The sequence below is a fragment of the Pongo pygmaeus genome, chromosome 16 (genome assembly GCF_028885625.2).
Source record: "Pongo pygmaeus isolate AG05252 chromosome 16, NHGRI_mPonPyg2-v2.0_pri, whole genome shotgun sequence".
In the NCBI taxonomy this organism is placed as follows: domain Eukaryota; kingdom Metazoa; phylum Chordata; class Mammalia; order Primates; family Hominidae; genus Pongo; species Pongo pygmaeus.
Genome location: NC_072389.2, coordinates 88,316,638 through 88,336,552, shown reverse-complemented (window position 1 = coordinate 88,336,552; position 19,915 = coordinate 88,316,638). Strand labels below are relative to the sequence as shown.

The window sequence follows — 19,915 nt, the reverse complement described above, 5'->3', positions numbered from 1 at the left end:
ATTGCCAAATTATGTTAAATACTTCAAAAGGACTCAAAGCCATATACTAGCTCCCAATAAGCCTGCACAAGTTATTAGAACAAGCTGCTTTGCATTTTGGTGTGATAGGAACCAGTAACTAGATGGCAATCAGGTCTGTTACTGAAGTTGGAAAAACTATACTTAAGTTTGTATAAGAATCTTTCATAACACGGCTTCACAGAAAATAAATATAAAAAGGATTCCTTGAGGTTGAAAAAGAGTGCTCTTTTCCCTTCATTATTTAAGATTAGGACAAATTTATAAAACAGGAAAAAAAATAGCACAAGTCCCTCGGCAAACAGAGTAAAACATCTACTGTTTTGCTTTTTTTCACTTCTTACACTCTCTTTCACAGGAAGTCAATTTACAGACTTCCATCAAGCCCTTAGAGACCTTTTTGTACTATCCATGACAAGTTCTTGATGTTATCTCTGCACTTTTGACAAATTCTTGGCAGTTAACTTATGAGGCAGTTAAATTTTTTGTTCAAGCACAATATAGCTAGAATAGTGTCATATACTCAATAAAACAAACATTTACCAAGCATTTATTGAGTGGAAGATTAAAAGCACAAAGCATAATTATAAAATATTTTCCCCTGCCACCATAAAAAAATTAAACAGGCTTACAGAATACAGCATAAGAAAACAGGACCAAAGCAAAAATAGTAAGGACTAAAGAGGGGAGGAAGGAGAAATAGCAACATGGACTGAATATGACCCAGAAGAGCCTTCATGGATGGTCAGACATGTAAAGGCAAATTGGGTAGGGTTAAGGGATGGAGGTCAGGGCACATTCTATAGGGAAACAGCAGCTGATACAGAAGCCTGAAAGGAAAAGCGGGCAGAGCACCTGGACAGGACTCTTCAGGAACTAGCATGCACGTGTGTGAAAAACAACTCAGTGAGGTACCGTTCACCCACACATTAGAGAAACCGCATAAAAATGCTTCTTGGTAAGCATGAAGAAGGTAGGGCCTGGCTTGTAGAAGAACTCAATAAACATTTGAACTGCCTAAAGAGGAAAAGTTAATGAACAGGCCAAACTCACTCCTTTCTTTGCTTTAACAGCTACAACTTTAGAGAATAACAAATCACAAACCCAGTAGACAGGTCCTGGCATTTGAAATCCAATCCCATTTTTCCCTTAATCTTTCCCCTCTGAGCAAACGGTATCGACATGAACAAGCCATGTTGATTTGTTCAAAACTCTCACCCATGGTTAAGAGTCTTTACCTTCAAGAGATACAAACAGAAATATTTAGAGATGAAGTGATCTGTCTGGAATCTGCTTCAAAATAATCCAAAGTGGAGTAAAAATGAAATAAGATTAGCCAAAAGTTTATCATTGTTGAGGCTGGCTACAGTACATAGTTCAACTTTTGCTGAGGCCAGGCATGGTGGCTCACACCTGTAATCCCAACACTTTGTGAAGTGGAGGCAGAAGGATCATTTAGCCCAGGAGTTCGAGACCAGCCTGGGAAACATAGGGAGACACCGTCTCTCCAAAAAAAAAAAAAAAAAAAAAATTAGCCACCATGATGGTGAGTGCTACTTGTGAGGCTGAGGTAGAAGGATCACTTGAGCCTGGGAGGTCAAGGCTACACTAAGCTGTGATTGTGCCACTGCACTTCAGCCTGGACAAAAGAGTGAGACTCTGTCTCAAAACAAAACAAAAAAAAGAAAGATGTAACATATTACAACTGTCAGACCATTGGTTGCAACCTGGGCTGCAATTTTTTTCTTTAAACCCAAAAGAACTTCTGACCAGGTAAATGTAGTCTTTTTTCTTTTTTAATGACAAATCTACTCTATAAAGTACCTTCCCTTATCAGTGAGAAAGAAAAGGAAAATATAAAAGAGCTGAGTCAAATCTGGAGTCAATAAAGGTTTGTAGTTCTTCAAACAAGAACCCTTGCTGTGAATTCTAAAAGTAAATAACAGACATGCTGAAAAAAGATTTCATTTTATGAAAGATTCTGCACCAAAGCCTTTTACGAAAATAGCATACAAAACCCACTAAACATCCTGTTCCATCTTCCACTCTGAAATCACCGCTTGGTCTAAATTCACAGTTTCTTTAATAAAAATGAACACAATAAAACAGTACTCTATGCCCCCATCCCACCCCAACAATATCTTCAAAGGATGTCCAGATTTCTGTACACTATTTGCCAATCCTACCTACGTCCTAAAAAAACAAATCTTAGCTTTAGAGGAAAATCACTGGTTAATTAAAATGTCATTTAGGGTTGTATTTGTCTTCTATGAAGGGATAATAATGGGATATTTTATTTTCATTTATTACTAAAGCAACACCTTTCATTATTAGAAATATATTTCCATTTCAAGCTACGTTTCAAAGCAAATTATATTCTTCAACTAGCTACTTTCATAGGTGTTTTCAATGCAATATTTTATTATAAAGCCTTGGCTGGCCTCCAGTGTTAATTAGCACAAAGATGGGCTTATTTTCAAAAGACAGGACATTCTTTTCAGTCTTCAAAATGTTTTCATCAAAAATACTATGTATCATACAAATAACATCCTCACTGTAAACATTTAAGTGATTCAAAGATAGATAAAGTAGAAAGTCAAAGTCTCCACCTACCTGCCCTCTAAGATGTTAATACTTAGGCTTAACATATTTTATTTTTTAAAAGGAGGGGAAATCACATCATAACTACTTTAAAAGGCCTTTACAACTTCTTTGTAATTACACACACACACACACACACACACAGAGTGTGGAAGGAGAGGGCGGGGGTGGGGGAAGGAGGGAGGGACAGACAGACACATACACTTCAATGTAAGACTTATTATAAAACATACAAAAAAGGTGAGAAAACAGAGATGGGTGGGAGATGGGCCTGCAATTTCAATATCCGAAGTCAAAACAACTTATTAGGAGATTATTTAGAATGCTTCTTGTCAACCCTATTTGGGGAAAATATTGATTTGATAACAGGTTACAGACTAACATCAAAAAGTAGCTGCCTTTTGAAGGTCAATCAATCCTTTGGTTTTAGGAAAAACTAAAATGTTACAAAACACACACAGTGAAAAATACAGAGAACTCAAACTGATCTAACTGCATTTCTCCTCTCCTTCCCAATTATCCTTTATCACTAATTTCCCCAAACTACTACTCTATTATTTCCTATTGCTGTTAACAACAAGTTATCACAAAGTCAGTGGCTTAAAACAACACAAATTTATTATCATATTATCATTTCTGGAAGTCAGAAGTCCAAAATGACTTTCACTTGTTTAAAAATCAACGTGCCAGCAGGGCTGTGCTCCTTCTAGAGTCCCTACGTGGAGAAAGTGTTCTGTTGCTATTTCCAGCTTCTAGAGTTGCATTCTGAGGCTCATGGGCTCCTTCCTCCACGTTCTAAGCCAGCAGTGCAGCATCTTCAAATCTCTGACCACTGACTCTCCTGATACTCCCTCTCACTCATGAGAACCCCTGTAATTACACTGGGACACTCAGATATTTCAGAATAACCTCTCATCTTAAGATCCTTAACTTAATCAAGTATGAAAAGTTCCTTTTGCCATGTAAGGTAAATATTCATAGGTTCTAGGGATTAAAAAGTGAATAAATTTGGGGGAGCCATCCTTCTGCATAACACAACTACTTGTTTACAACAGTTCCCTAATCAAAAACCTTTAATAACCAAAACCAGACAAAGACATCACAAGAAAACTATAGAACATATCTCTATGTATAGACATAAAAGTCCTCAAAATACTTTCAAAACACATCCAACAACATATAAAAAAAGATTGTGCAGCATTATCAAATGATACTCATCTCAGGAATGCCAGCTTGGCTTAACATTAAAAATTCAACCAAGGTAGCCAGGCAACACAGCAAGACCTTATCTCTAAAAATAAAAACAGGCTGGGCAGATGGCTCGCACTGTAATCCCAGCACTTTGGGAGGCAAAGGTGGAAGGATCACTTGAGCCCAGCCTGGGCAGCATAGTCAGATCTCGTCTCTACAAAAAATAAAAAAAAATAGCTGGGCATGGGTGCACATACCTGTGGTTCCAACCACTCAGGAGGCTGAGGTGGGAAGATCATTTGAGCCTGATTGCAGCTACAATGAGTCATGGTCATGCCACTGCACTCCAGCCTGGGTGACAGAGCAAGACATTGTCCCAATAAATACATAAATGAATAGTCAGGCATGGTGGTGCACACCTGTAGTCCTAGCTACTCAGGAGGCTGAGGTGGGATGATCCCTTGATCCCAGGAGTTCCACGATGCTGTGAGCTATGATCATGTCACTGCACTCCAGCCTGGGTGACAGAGCAAGGCCCCATCTCTTTAAATAAATAGTAACTATTTAATTCAGTCAATGTAATATATCACATTAATGAAAGGAAAAAAACCCACATGGCCATCTCAACATGACAAAATCCAACATGTTTTCATCATAAAAATAGTGAAACTAGGAATAGAAGGGAACGTCCTCATCTAACAAAAGGTTCCTGTGAAAAATCTACACCTAACAACATCATACTTAATGGTGAAAGCTTGGATGCTTTCTCTTTAAGATCAGTAGCAAGACAAAGATGTTTGCGCTCACCACTTCTATTCAATGTTGTACCAGAGATGCTTCTCAGGGCGATTAGACAAGAAAAAGAGATAAAAGGCATCCAGATAGGAAAGGAAGAAAACGATCTCCAATTACTTCATCCTGTACATAGAAAATCCTAAGGCATCCACTTAAGAGCTGTTGCCAGACAAGCCAGATTATTGTCTATAATTGACCTCTGAAACAAGGCTACAGTTTCAGAGACCAGTATGCAAAAATCAATAGTATTTCTATATATAATCAATGAACAATCAAAAACTGAACAATTAAGATAACAAAATTAACAATCGCATCAAAATGAATAAAATCATAAGCAACAAATTTCTTTTTTATTTATTTATTTATTATTATTATTATTATACTTTAGGTTTTAGGGTACATGTGCGCAATGTGCAGGTTAGTTACATATGTATACATGTGCCATGCTGGTGCGCCGCACCCACTAACTCGTCATCTAGCATTAGGTATATCTCCCAATGCTATCCCTCCCCCCTCCCCCCACCCCACAACGGTCCCCAGAGTGTGATGTTCCCCTTCCTGTGTCCATGTGTTCTCACTGTTCAATTCCCACCTATGAGTGAGAATATGTGGTGTTTGTTTTTTTGTTCTTGCGATAGTTTACTGAGAATGATGATTTCCAATTTCATCCATGTCCCTACAAAGGACATGAACTCATCATTTTTATGGCTGCATAGTATTCCATGGTGTATATGTGCCACATTTTCTTAATCCAGTCTATCATTGTTGGACATTTGGGTTGGTTCCAAGTCTTTGCTATTGTGAATAATGCCGCAATAAACATACGTGTGCATGTGTCTTTATAGCAGCATGATTTATAGTCCTTTGGGTATATACCCAGTAATGGGATGGCTGGGTCAAATGGTATTTCTAGTTCTAGATCCCTGAGGAATCGCCACACTGACTTCCACAATGGTTGAACTAGTTTACAGTCCCACCAACAGTGTAAAAGTGTTCCTATTTCTCCACATCCTCTCCAGCACCTGTTGTTTCCTGACTTTTTAATGATTGCCATTCTAACTGGTGTGAGATGGTATCTCATTGTGGTTTTGATTTGCATTTCTCTGATGGCCAGTGATGGTGAGCATTTTTTCATGTCTTTTTTGGCTGCATAAATGTCTTCTTTTGAGAAGTGTCTGTTCATGTCCTTCGCCCACTTTTTGATGGGGTTGTTTGTTTTTTTCTTGTAAATTTGTTGGAGTTCATTGTAGATTCTGGATATTAGCCCTTTGTCAGATGAGTAGGTCATAAGCAACAAATCTCAAGAAAGTACCAAGTTTATACAATGAACACTACAAAACACTGTTGAAAGAAATCAAAGACAACCTAAATGAAAGGAATCAAATTCAGAGTCCAGAAAAAACCCCTCACATTTATGATCAATTTCAACAAGGATGCCCAAGACAACTCAATTGGGGAAAGAATAGTCTTTTCAACAAATGCTTCTGGAACAACTAGAGATCCACATGCAAAAGAAAAAAGTTGGACTCTTCCCTTACAAAATACACAAAAATGAACTCTCACATTACATACCTAAATGTAAGAGTTAACCTATAAAATTCCTAGATGAAAACATAGGAGTAAATCTCTGTGACTTTGGGTTAGGCAAAGAATTGTTCTTAGATATGATGCCAAAAAAAAAAATCAACAACAGAACATTATTAAAACTGAAAATTTTGCTTGAAAGGATACCATCAAGAAAGTGAAATGACAACCCACGGAATGAGAGATAATTTTTGCAAATCATCTATCTGATAAAGGATCTGTAGTCAGAATATACAAAGAACCCTTACAATTCAATAAGACAACCCAATTTAAAAATGGGCAAAGGATGTGAATAGGCATTTCTCCAAAGATACAGAAAAACGGCCAATAAGCACATAAAAAGATGCTCAAAATCATTTGCCATTTGGGAAATGCAATCAAAACCACAATGAGGTATCACTTCACGCCCATTAGGGTGGCTATAGATCAGAAAGTCAGATAACGTGTGTTAGCAAGCACATGGAAACACTGAAGTCCTTATACATTGCTGGTAGGAATGTAAAACGGTGCAGCCACTGTGGAAAACAGTTTTCCAATTTCTCAAAATGTTAAACACAGCTATCATACACCCAAGCAATTCTACTCTTAGGTATATACTCAAGAGAAATGAAAACATATGTCTTCACCAGAACTTGCTGTTCACAGCAGCATTATGCATAATAGACCAAAAGTGGAAACAACTCAATTGCCCATCAACTGGTGAATGGATAAGTAAAATGTGATGTATCCAGTCATTGGACTGTCATTCATTAATAAAAAGAACAAGGTACTGATCGATGTTCTAACATGAGTGAATCTTGAAAACATTATGCTAAATTAAAGAAGCCAGTCACAAAAGGCCATGTATTGCATGATTTTATATATACACGAACTTTTATATATATATCATATATAATCATATATATATCATAATCATATATATATATATATATACGAACTTTCCAGAATAGGTATATCAATAAAGACAGGAAGCATATAAGTGGTTGCCACAGGCTGAGAGGAGCAGAGAATGGTGAGTGACTGCTAATGGATATGGCACTTTTTTTGGAGGGTGATGAAAATGTTCTGGTCAGACAATGGCAATTACAAAACTATATACACACGAAAAACCAAAGAATCACACACTTTAAAAGGGAGAATTTAGCTCGGCATGGTGGCATGCGCCTGTACTCCCAGTTACTCGGGAGGCTGAAGCAGGACTGCTTGAGCCCAGAACGTCAAGGCTGCAGCGAGCTATGATCGCTCCACCGCACTCCAACAAGGATGACAGCGCGAGACCCGTTTTCTAAAAAAAATAATAATAATAATAAATAACCCAAGGTACTCAGTTCACATGCAAAACCACTGGTAAACATAAATTATCTCCAAGTAATCTAGAAAGAAAATGAGCACATAAGACATCTTCTAAAAACACACATATTTATTTACATGTTACATTTAACATAAAAATCAGCTATGCAGAAGTTACGTGAACATTTTATGTGGGAAAGGTAAATGACTATTATTAATACAGAATGGTTAAGTACATTTATGTATTTATGTATAAATGCATAAAAGGAAAAGCATCCTTAAAATAAACACCATCAATGGCTCCTTGGTGGTCACAAAACAAAATCCTCACACCTTTGTCTTCCTTCACAATTGAGCTTTATCCACCTTTTCAGGCTTATCTCACATTATTACCTGCCACAAACTTGGGTGGGCCAGAGTTTCCACTCACCATCCCCCCACTATTCATCCAACACTATGTTCACTGCCTCCCATTCCTGACCATTTGCCTTTTGTCTTCAACTAATTCTGGGGACGTTTTGTCCAAATAAATGATCCATATTCTTCAAGGCTAGAATCAAGTCCTATTACAAATATATTTTCTCACCCTCTCCAGAGCATAGCAACCCAGCATCTACTGGCCTCTCATAGCTCTAACCATCCACAACCCTAAGCTGGCTTCTCATCAAACAGGCACTTTTCACCACACAAATTCAATTAATTCACTCTTACAATAATAAAGAATAGTCGCCTACAGCCTACCTTTTCCAGCCTTGATTCAATCATTTATCAGTTGTTATCTTCAAAGTCCCTCACTTTAGGGAGATGATATATCAGCTTTCACCCAGAGTCCTAAAGAAAACAGCATTCTTGCCAATGACATAGTGCCACCTAGTGGCAACATGAGGTAAATCACAGTGGCAGTAGGAGGATCTCCACACTACTTTTACAGGAATGCACTGCAGGTAAAAATAAGAAGCTACAGTACTGTTTGGCGGGACAATTTGTTTCATACGTGCATACTATCGTCCTGACTAAATTAACTCTCAAGTCTTACAGGTATTATTTGTTTTCAGTTCCATGCACAGATTAGCCATTTAGTATTTACTAAATCAAACTCAATTTCTGAAGTGTCTTACACCAATATATTCATGCATATATGCTTAAAATTTTCCTTGAGAATCATGTGAGAGTGTGGCTTATTATAACAAGTAAACAGAACAAATAAATACAAATGAAAAGAAATCGCATGATTTACTCACATATAAGGGAGCTTGTTGTGGATTAAGTTTCATGACCCAGGACACTGAAACAGAAATGGAATAAATGAGAATAAAATTAAAAGTTGTCATCAAAAATATATAAGCCATCTAAAGTCCTAGGTGTCAAGCATAGCTCTGTGAGTACAAACCCATCCCCGAGATTACTATATGCCCAGCTGTATACTATACACTAAGAGATTTAGGAAGGAAGCAGGGTCAGGGATTGACCCCAGACTCAATCTTTTCAAGCGGGGAAGAAAGATCTTTCGATTGAAAAATAAAGACAAAAAAGGCTTCACTGTCACAGAAGTTTCAACAACCAACAGGATATTTAAAACAGTTATCAAAGCAAAACCATTGTATGTTCACTTACATTTTTACATAGTCCCTCAAACTCACAAAATGCTGTTTACTCAGGGACTTCTTCCAGTCTTACTAGGGAGTGTGGAAAGTGAGGGGAGGATTGCAAGGGACCTCTAGAACTTTCTTCCTCAATTCCCCTTCTCTGAGAAGGGAGGCTACAGCTTGCCTCTCTAACCACTAAAAGGCATGACCCTCCTTCAAAGTTAATAGCTGGATTCCTTGATAGATATTTTCACTAAATGAATTCTCATAAAAATCTCATTAAGATTTAGAGAAGGCTTCCAGGGTTGAATTCCTGAACATTAAGAACAGCATGTTTTAAAAGTTTAACTTGGTGATTGGACCAGGACTTCATCTAGGCTACGAATGCTCAGAATGGTAGGTCCTTTACCAAACAGCTTGAGTTTGAGTATAAAGTGATCTCATCCTCTTAAGAGTCAGAGAAACAGAACCAAGCGACTTCACTGTAATTTGATCTGAGGAAGTTTCTTATTCACAATAGGTAAATGAAGGCACATATTAACCAGCAATATAAACAACAATATAAAGTGTCATTCATACATGCAAAAAACAGACAAAATCCCAAACTCTGTGTTCTAACAAATCACAAAAACCTCACTAATAATAAATTGAAATGACCAAATGTTTGGACTGAAAAGCAATGCCTTGGTAGCCTAGCCATGCCTAACTCAAATAACAGAACCATCTCGATGTTAAAATCCTCACAGATCAAGCTGTGTATGTCTCGGATCAAGACTTCGCCAAAAAGCAGTTAGCACACACTTAAAAGGGAAAAATCTACATCAGCCTCCTAAATGCAATCATCTCCACACCAGTTGCAGGCCCCAAGCTTCAATGTGTTCTGCTGGACAACGCAGTAGAAAGCTGAGAAGCAGGTGGCTTTCCCACACTGACTGAACCACCTCCATGTCGATGCCCATTCATTCTCTGGTCCACCCCATGCGCTAAACAGACCTCCTGGCTCAGGGCACTCTTTCCTTCTGGACTGTCTTCACTTAATGACTTTGTACTTTTAGGTGCAAAAATTATCTGCAGAAATCCACACTGAAAACCAAGCTTGAGAAAGGCAGCAATAACCAACATTTTTACAAGAAGAACAAGGTCAATTTCAAGCCCATCAGATTCAAACAGCAAGCATGGATGAAAATGAAAGATTGAAAGGTTTGAGTGCCTTCTCAATGTATTAAATATCCATTTAATTTACAATTAAGCTCACTGTGCTCACTGGCCTTTTAATCAGCTTTCCAGGTCCTGCTCAGACTTGCCCAGGACATGGGAATGAAAGAACCTATAAATTTATGGACCAATCTACCTTAACTAACTTGTCAAGTGTTCCTGCATCAAGCAGAAGAAATATCAGTGAAACTGATACAGGAATTAACACCTTGTTAATCCATAAAAATTAAAGGAGCAGTATCTAATCTTCTGGCTTCCCTGGGCCACACTGGAAGAAGAAGTGTGTTGCGCCACACATAAAATACATTAACACTAATAATAGCTGCTAAGCTTTAAAAAAAATCGCAAAAAAAGAAAAGCTCATAATTTTTTGTTTGTTTTGAGATGGAGTCTCACTCTGTCACCCAGGCTGGAGTGCAGTGGCACCATCTTGGCTCACTGCAACCTCTGCCTCCTGGGTTCAAGCAATTCTCCTGCCTCAGCCTCCCGAGTAGCTGGGATGACAGGTGCATGCCACCACAGCCAGCTAATTTTTGTATTTTTAGTAGATACGGGGTTTCACCATGTTGGCCAGGCTAGTCTCAAACTCCTGACCTCAGGTGATCCACCCACCTCGGCCTCCCAAAATGCTGGGATTACAGGTGTGAGCCACCATGCCCAGCCAATGTTTTAAGAAAGTTTACGAATTTGTATTGGGCTACATTCAAAGCCTTCACAGGCTGCATGCAGCCTGCAGGCCGCGGTTAGACAAGCTTGGATTAGAGCAATCTACAGAGACAAACTAGTGATTTAGTAGCCCTCTGATCTCTCGTGATTTGCAAGAAACTTAGGATGACTATGTGTAAAGACCACAAACATCAATTTAACTGAATGGTTCCCGCCACACTGGAATGAGGAATCTGAGCAAACTCAGAGGACTCTAAGAAAGGGCTGATGTCATCTGAACTGTTTGCAGTTATAAACTCCTCTAAACATGTTTCAAAGCCAGAACTCGTAAGAGTTGTTCTGATACACGGATTAAAGGAGGGATGACAAAGTGTCTGTCTCCCACACTGGCCAAAGGGACAGGTCATTGTTATGCTGGCAACGCAGGCTGCTGAAAAGAATGTATCTGTCAAAAGTAATCAAAGTAATGACCCCAGAAGGCTCCAGAAACAGACTGGTAAATTCAGGTTGCTTTCAGACGTCCACAATGCTGGCACACAAGGGGAAAGACAAAACTAACATTTACAGAGCATTATATTTGATATTGCATTTAATCCCCATTAAAAAGATACTATTTCCCCTATTTCACTAGTGAAAAAATTGACCTTTCAAATGTTAAATCATTTAACACCAAGGTCAAAGGGTAAGTTGGAGAGACCAGATTCAAACCCAGTCTGACGTTAAAACATGTGTTTTTTCCCCCAACATCATGAGAGGATTTCCTGCTAATGACCTCAAATCTAAAAACTGACTTGCCCTACACCTCGAGCCCCATCCTACAAACTCTTCCTGATGTTGTTAATTCAGCTGTCACTGTGCACCTACAATGTGCCAGACACCATACTCCTCAAGACTCTGTAGGCACAGAAGGAACAGACAAAAATCCCTACCTCCATAGATATTATTCTAGGGGTAACACAGGTAAATAAAACATTAAAATAAATAGTTTTCACATAGTAACAAATTCCATAGAGAAAAATAAAACAGAAGAAGGAATAGCAAATGAGGGAGATGCCCTTTTAAACACGGTGCTGAGGGAAGGCCTCCCTGAGAAAGATAACATTTACCCCAAAAATAAAAAAGCAAGTAACAGAAAAAACAGGTAAAAGGTGTTCTAGACACTTAAACCTGCCACAACATTGACAACTCAAGGTTCTGATGCAAAACCTCGCTGCATATAATGCATTAACTTATTTTATACATTTAAACAAACAAACTCTACTTAAGAACTGTGTTCTAAAGGAAGGAGCATATTACAGGAAGGCAGTTTTTGGTCAGAGTAAACACACTTAAAAACTAAACCTATTGAAAGACCAAGACCAACTGAAAGTCTTTGCTTTGTCAGATTTTTGACCAAAAGGAAAATTAAAGAAACACACCATGCCCATCCAATGATTTCACCGAGGAATTTTAAGAGAGAAAATCCTACTTCTTCCTCACCCAGTAGCCAGTGAAATGACTGACCAAATTCACAAGTTCACTGGGGCTGCTTTCATCTAACACAGGGACAACACCTGACAGACACAGTGGAACCCTACAGGTTGCCTAGTATTTGAAAGACTGTGAAGAGGAGGAAATGTCAAAATTCAAAGTCTTAAATGATGTGGTTTTAAGTATGTTCAGCAATTTCACCACTCAGTAGTAAAGCCAGCTACAGTTGAAAGGAATCAGAAATTTGAGGGGTGTGAAATAAGCAGAAGCACAGAAGTGAAGGATTTGTATTCTTCCCACATTTTCCACTTTATTTTATACTGCTGAGAAAAAACAAATTTCATAGTTTTCTGCTGTATAAAAGAGACACATTCACTTTATGTCACAATAAGAGTCACTCAATTTTAATACAACTATCTCAATTTATAAATTAACACTCTCCCCCATTGCCCACACATAGTAAGTCTCTTACGGTGTTGTTGATTAGAGAAGCAAAAGTTGCCGCTACAATTCTCTTCCTGCATTTTAATATAAACAATCATCATTCTTTTCTTCATAGAGTGTAGTGTGGACACCATCATCAGAATGTATCAGCACTGGGTGTGCAAAGTTTACAAAGATTAGCAATAGCAAAAGTTTTGAGATTTTTGAAATTCATGCTGCCTGCAAAGAACTATGTAAAAACTCAATCACTATAGAGGACCACAGAGAAACTCAGGCATGAAGTTATATGGCTGTGTGATTGGTTTGGGAGAAGGAACAGAAAGCACTTCCACCAACCTATATGCCTGAGCAAATTAATGCAAAACCTCAGAAGCTACAAAAAAGTTTATGTACCTAAATTAAAACTGGTGTCCACAGCAGTAGTCAGCAAAGTGCCTGTGAAGCACAAAGTGGTAAATATTTTAGGCTCTGCAGGTGATAGGGTCTCTGTTAAACAATATGTAAATGAATGGGTGTGGCTGTGTTCCAATAAAACTTTATTTATAAAAAGAGGCAGCATGTTACATCCAGTCAGCAAGCTATAATGTACCAACCCCTGGTCTAACACTAACCAAATACCGCTTAATAAGCCAAAGAAACTGTGTCCTCTTAGGCCGGAAGCGGTGGCTCACGCCTATAATCCCAGCATTTTGGGAGGCCGAGGCAGGGAGATCACCTGAGGTCAGGAGTTTGAGGCCATCCTGGCCAACATGGTGAAACCTTATTTCTACTAAAAATACAAAAATTAGCCAGGCATGGTGGCGGGCGCCTGTAATCCCAGGTACTGGGGAGGCTGAAGCACGAGAATCACTCGAACCCAGGAGGCAGAGGTTGCAGTGAGCCGAGATCACGCCATTGCACTCCAGCCTGGGCAACAAGAGAGAAACTCCGTCTCAAAAAAAAAAAAGGAAATAAAAGTATGCAAAGTGAAAAGGAAGAAATTAAACTGCCCTTATTTGCCAGTGACATTACTGTCTATGCACAAAATTCCAAAAATCTACAAAAAAGCTTCTAGTACTAAAAATGAGTTTAGCAAGGTTGTAGAATCCAAGGTCAGCATATAACATAAAATCATCTTCATATATACTAGCAATGACCAACTGGAAATTGAGAAGTATCATTCACAACAGTACCACAACACATGAAATAAATGTGTAAGATTACAAAATACAAGCAAGATCCAATTGCTAAAAACTACAAAACACTGACGAAAAATCTAAGAAGGTCTAACTAAATAGATATACCATGTTCATGGCTCATTATTAAAATGTCAGTTGCCTCCTAACTGATTTCCAGCTTCAATGCAATGCCAATCAAAAACCCCAGCAGGCTGGGCATGGTGGCTCACGCCTGTAAGCTCTACACTTTGGGAGACCATGGTGGGAGGACTGCTTCATCCCAGGAGTTTGAGACCAGCCTGGACAACACAGAGAGACCCTGTCTCTACAAAAATAAAAAAATTAGCCAGGCAGGGTGGTGCATGCATGTGATCCCAGCTACTTGGGAGGCTGAGGTGGGATAATCACTTGGTTCAAGGCTGCAGTGAGCAGTGATCCTGCCACTGTGTTTCAGCCTGGGCAACTGAGTGGGACCCTATCTTTTTTTTTTTTTTTTTTTTTTGAGACGAGGTCTCGCTCTGTCGACCAGGCTGGAGTGAAGTGGTGCAATCTCGGCTCACTGCAACCTCCATCTCCCGAGTTCAAGCGATTCTCCTGCCTCAGCCTCCCAAGTAGCTGGGATTACAGGTGCCCGCCACCATGCCCAGCTAATTTTTCTGTTTTTAGTAGAGACGGGGTTTTGCCACGTTGGCCAGGCTGGTCTTGAACTCCTGAACTCAAGTGATCCACCCGCCTCGGCCACTCAAAGTGCTGGGATTACAGGCATGAACCACCATGCCAGGCCATGAAACACTTTCTTCTACCCACGGCTTTCTCTTCTCTCCCCATTTACAGCAGTAAGACAGCCTAACCTGGGAAAGAGAGAGAGAGGGAAGCTACTTCCAAATGGACGCCTGTCCCCATCAGTAATAACCAAGTCTATTCAAGTGCTAGATGTTAACTTTAAAAGAAGGGAACATCAAAAGTCCAAGTTTCGGCCAGGCGCGGTGGCTCACACCTGTAATCCCAGCACTTTAGGAGGCTGAGGCGGGTGGATCATGAGGTCAGGAGTTCAAGACCAGTCTGGCCAATATGGTGAAACCCCGTCTCTACTAAAAATACAAAAATTAGTCAGGCATGGTGGCGCGTGCCTGTAGTCCCAGCTACTCAGGAGAGGCAGAAGATTCGCTTCAACCGGGGAAGCAGAGGTTGCAGTGAGCCAAGATCGTGCCACTGCACTCCAGCCTGGGTGACAGAGAGAGACTCCGTCTCGAAAAAAAAGAGTCCAAGTGTCTTCGCCTAGCTTTGTCAGGAATGTTTTTACCCTCAATCTGTAAGTGTGACCAAATATAATTTGTAAAGGTTTACCCTCAATCTGTAAGTTTAAAGGTTTACGATAATCTCTTCATAAGAAAACTATTGGAAAGATGGAATAAAATACACAGAAATGTCCTTAACAGGTAAATATTTATTTTTCTTTCTTATTATTATACTTTAAGTTCTGGGGTATATGTGCAGAATGTGCAGGTTTGTTGCATAGGTACACACGTGCCATGGTGGTTTGCTGCACCCATCAACTCGTCATCTACATTAGGTATTTCTCCTAATGCTATTCTTCCCCTAGCCCCCCAACCCCCAACAGGCCCCAGTGTATGATGTTCCCCCCTTCCCTGTGTCCGTGTGTTCTCACTGTTCAACTCCCACTACAGGTAAATATTTCTAGAATGTTTCTACTCCATTGGGTAATATAAGTATTCTAAACTGTGCTAGTATAGCTGCTTTAAATCACTGCTTTCTTCTGCAAATGGTGGCACCTTTGAAGTGTTATCCTGAAGGGGAAGTGAGTGATTTGCTCATGTCTCTACTGAACTAACACTGTTAACACCCAGTCCAGTTCTACCTTAAACAAGTCTGAGAAATACAGACATAATCCATACTTGTTATTTGTCAAGACTAAGGTAAAATAAGGAAAGTTGGAACTAACTCATATCCTCTTATGACTGATGTACTGAAAACAATCCATCTCTCATCATTTCCTAAATAGCATAGTCACAAAGAGCTCTACCCTACCAAGCCACTCTGCAAGTCCAGCTCTCAAAGGAAGACTCACAGGTGACTGAGAAGATAAATTCGCTATTGTTTCCATTATCCTTCAGTTCATCTGACATCCTTTGAAGAAATGCATTTGGATAAGACTCACAAGTCTCAGGGCCCCTTCTTTATGAAAGAAATAGCTAAGCCTCCATACTCAGAAGCATCAGACTTTTAAGAATGCTTAAGTCATGTAAAAACATATCAAAATTATTATCATTACAGCTACCAGGAAATAGCTACCTACTCCATGTTAGATACTGCAGTTAAGTATCTCACACAGTTTCACTGATTCCTAACAACACTGCAAAGTATGTTACTAACCCTTATGGAGTAGGAAGCTGAAGCTCTGAGAGGCTATGCAACTACTCAATGGAAATGTGGGGATCTGAACTCTACCTAGCTCCAAAGGGCGTACTTTTTTCTAAAATTTCTAATTTTTTTCCAATTTCACAATGGAGGGAGAGTTTTCACTACAATTTTAATAATTTCACCAGCTGGGTGGGGTGGCTCACGCCTGTAATTCCAACACTGTGGGAGGCTGAGGTGGGAGGACGGCTTGGGTCCCGGGGAGACAACTGGGAAACAGTGAAGATTCCGACTCTAAAAAAATAATAATTTCACCAAAAGGGGGGGACGGATTTCTAACTCGGAATCTCTTGTTAAAATCCCTAGAGCACTAGTTAAGCCCCACTTCTTTTCCAAAAATAACCGACAGATTAAAAAAAAGGGTTAGAAATCCTTTTAAAGTAAATTTCATCAGAGATCTGCAAGTGAATTGTCATTTGGACATTCTGGACAGTCCCCAGAGTTGGTGGCTCTCTCCTGTATACGCTAGCTACCACTAGGCAGTAAAAATAATTTACCCAATTCAAACACATACCGTGCCTGCACTATGTTAAGACCACTGGCAAAGAGGGTACAAAGTTAAATAAGGTCTATCACAGCCCTCAACGAGTTAAAGGACTAGAAGAGGAGTCCATTTATAGTATAGTATGTGTGCAGATACCATTTAGTCAAGGCAAACGAACTGTGAGAAATCCTAAAACAATAGTACCTACAGTATAACATGCCATCACCGCCCAGAGAAGGAAAGCAACTGGTGCACTCGTCACATTATGTTGTAAGTAGTACTTGCTTACATTATGTCCCTCCCTGACAATCCCTTCCAACCTCTGTCAACCTCCTTCCCCACAATCACACACACACACACACAAAACCACACAACCAGGAAGGGAAGCCATCGAGTGAGTACTGTGAATCCTAAAAGTGGCTCTGTAGTTTAAAAGGGCAATGTCTGTGCCTGAAGAAAATTTGTCTTTAGCTTCATCAGGTGAAGAAAATTGGTTTTATAACACAAGGCCCACCAAACCAGAAAAGCCCAGGAACGCTTCTCCACAGGACTCACTTAGCATGAGAAATCACTCAGAGCAAACTGACACACACAGTATTTGTCAAATTTTTATTTTTCATTTAGCAGAAGGTAAGGTAAAGGAATACAACTGAAGTTAATAAATGACACTCTGGCCATTTTGTTCATTTGTCACTATGAATGATAGACGTTTAAGCTAGTTCCATCTGGGGAATTGAAACAGAATCATGTTCATATAATAAGCCAGACGAACCAAATTCAGTGGAATACGTGCACCCAAAACAGGACCAGACTTGTACTTAATGCAACCTGCAAATCCCCAAGAGTCCACCACAGAATACAAGAACAGTAACACTGGTTTATCTCAACTGATCTTAGCTCCCTCACAAACTTGCCAATAATGACCTTTCAAGAACTGCACCGTTTGTCCTCATCTGGGCAATCCAATGGCTTAGAAAAACTGAATAAATTGTTTCTTCGAAAAATAAAACAATGCGGGGAGGGGGGAGTAGGAACAAAAAAAAAGGCACACTGGTTTTTACTGTACTGAAGCAACAAACGCTCCAACTAACTTCATTAATGAGTATTAGCAAAGAATGAACACCAAAATACCGCTCAATCCAACTTTCATCGTGAATTCTTGAGTTCACAGTAGGATCATTAAATGTGACGGTATCACTCTGCTATAAGAACTATTTCCAAAACAAAACAAACCTATCTACCCCCTTTCTTGATTAAAAAAAAAAAAAAAAAAGAAAATTTCAGGGTTTTTGCTTTTTTCAACTCCACATACCGGTTTGCCTTTGCAAAAAAAAAAAGTGTTTAGTCTCAAAGTATAGCTGCAAGTTGGACCGGCTGCACGTGTCCCAGAGGGCCGCTCGCCTCCGACGGGCGCAGTTTCAGCCGGGCCGCGCCCCCGAGAAGCACCGGAGAGGTCCCAGCAGGCAGGCGCCGCCGGACAGGTTTACCGTCCGCGTCGGCCCCGGGGAGCCGCTCCCTCGCGCCCGCAGCACTTATTCGCGGCGCGGACTCCACACCGCGGCCGCCCGCCCCAGGGGAGGAGTGAGTCCGCCCCAGCGGCGTCAACCCGGGGACCCGGGGCAAGGGGTTCGGGGCCATCCGCGGCCGGGCGCGCCCCCCACCCGGAAAGCGGGGACGGCCCCAAAGTTGGGCTGCGGAGTGGGAGGCGCGCCGAGCCCCAAGCAGACAATGCGGGAGAAGGGTGATGCGCAGGGAGGAGGGGTCCACAGAGCTGAGGTCCCCGCGCCGCCCAGCTACCCGTCCGTTCCGCCCGCCCCCGAAGCCCCGCGCAGCCCCCGACTCTCCTCTGGGGCCCGCCCCACCGAGCGGCCGCAGGGGACGGGCCGCGCTCCGCACCCCGACCCCTCCTCAAATCACAAAACTTACCCCAACTCCGCCAACTAAGTTGCGCTCTCACCGTGCGGCTCCCGGGGCTCCCCCGCGGGCCAAGCCGAGACAGCTCCTTACCTTCGCCGCGGAGAAAGACAATAGGCGGCCGCTCCCCCGGCGGCGGCAGCAGCGGCTGCGGCTAAAGCGGCGGCAACCTAGGCGAGCAATGGGCACGGCGGTCTCGGCCAAGCCCAGGAGCTTCACCGCTGCTGCTCCGGCTCCGCGCCACCCCTGCACGTAGCCCCAATCAGCCCGCGCACCTGCTACTAGCTGCCCGGGGGTGGGCGGGGCACGCAAGAGGGCGGTAACGCCTGCGAGTCCTCCCGTGAGTACACGCGGAGCAAGGGCTGCGAGCTGGGATTGCACGGCAGAGCTGCCCATCCCGCTCCACGAGACCAATAGTACGGCACCTGGGCGGGGCGCTCAGGTTGCTAAGGGAGGCTGAGGTTGACCGCCGCTGCTGCTCTGTGGCTAAGTGATCATAGTAGGGTGGCTGGCAGAGGCTGCTCTGGGAAATGCCCACCCACGGTCTCCTCTCCGCCCTGTCTCTAGAAACCGCCCTTTTTCTGTGTGCTGGTGGTTACCTGAGCTGTAGCACTTAATCACACATCGTGAAATGATGTACTCCTCTATTTCCCCCACTTCAACTCAGGAAGTGGGGTTTAGTCTTCTGTGTCCACAGCCTAGGACAGTCTGAGGTATTAGGTATTAAATATAGGTATTAAACAAGTGTTGGATGGATGCACGGCGCTATGGCGGAATCACAATTGTGACAGTGCATTCCGTGAACTTTTGGCTACTCGATCACCGCAAAGTCATTCCGTGTTCGAGCTGCAAAGGACCTCAGAAATCATCGGATTGCTTTGACAAACAAAATGTGGTCCGTGTATCAATGGCGGCCAGGAGAATATATTAGTTGGTACACGAAGAAACTTCTTTTTTCAAATAGTTAAGTGTTTTTGTGCGCATTAGGAGGGAAATGGCTATCACGTCAAACCATTGTTTCACTAATGTTATTTCTTAGGTCAAATAAAAAGTGGCAAAAA

The 19,915-nt window shown here is 41.2% G+C and overlaps 1 protein-coding gene across 2 annotated transcripts in view; it reads right to left on the bottom strand.

Moving 5' to 3' along the window:
• The window catches only part of LOC129013883 (ubiquitin-conjugating enzyme E2 Q2-like), a 57,475-nt gene extending 38,342 nt beyond the window's left edge, over positions 1-19,133 (bottom strand). Inside the window, exons 1-3 of one of the 2 annotated variants that reach the window (XM_054450597.2) lie at positions 18,867-19,133; positions 8,721-8,764; positions 4,068-4,161 (exon numbers count right to left, since the gene is read on the bottom strand). In XM_054450597.2, coding sequence (XP_054306572.2) covers positions 4,068-4,161; positions 8,721-8,722 — 96 coding nt within the window. In that variant the 5' untranslated portion in view covers positions 8,723-8,764; positions 18,867-19,133. The remainder of the gene's footprint in view (positions 1-4,067; positions 4,162-8,720; positions 8,765-18,866) is intronic. The other variant, XR_010123992.1, reaches the window with a different exon arrangement.
• Between the last annotated feature and the right edge of the window lie 782 nt (positions 19,134-19,915).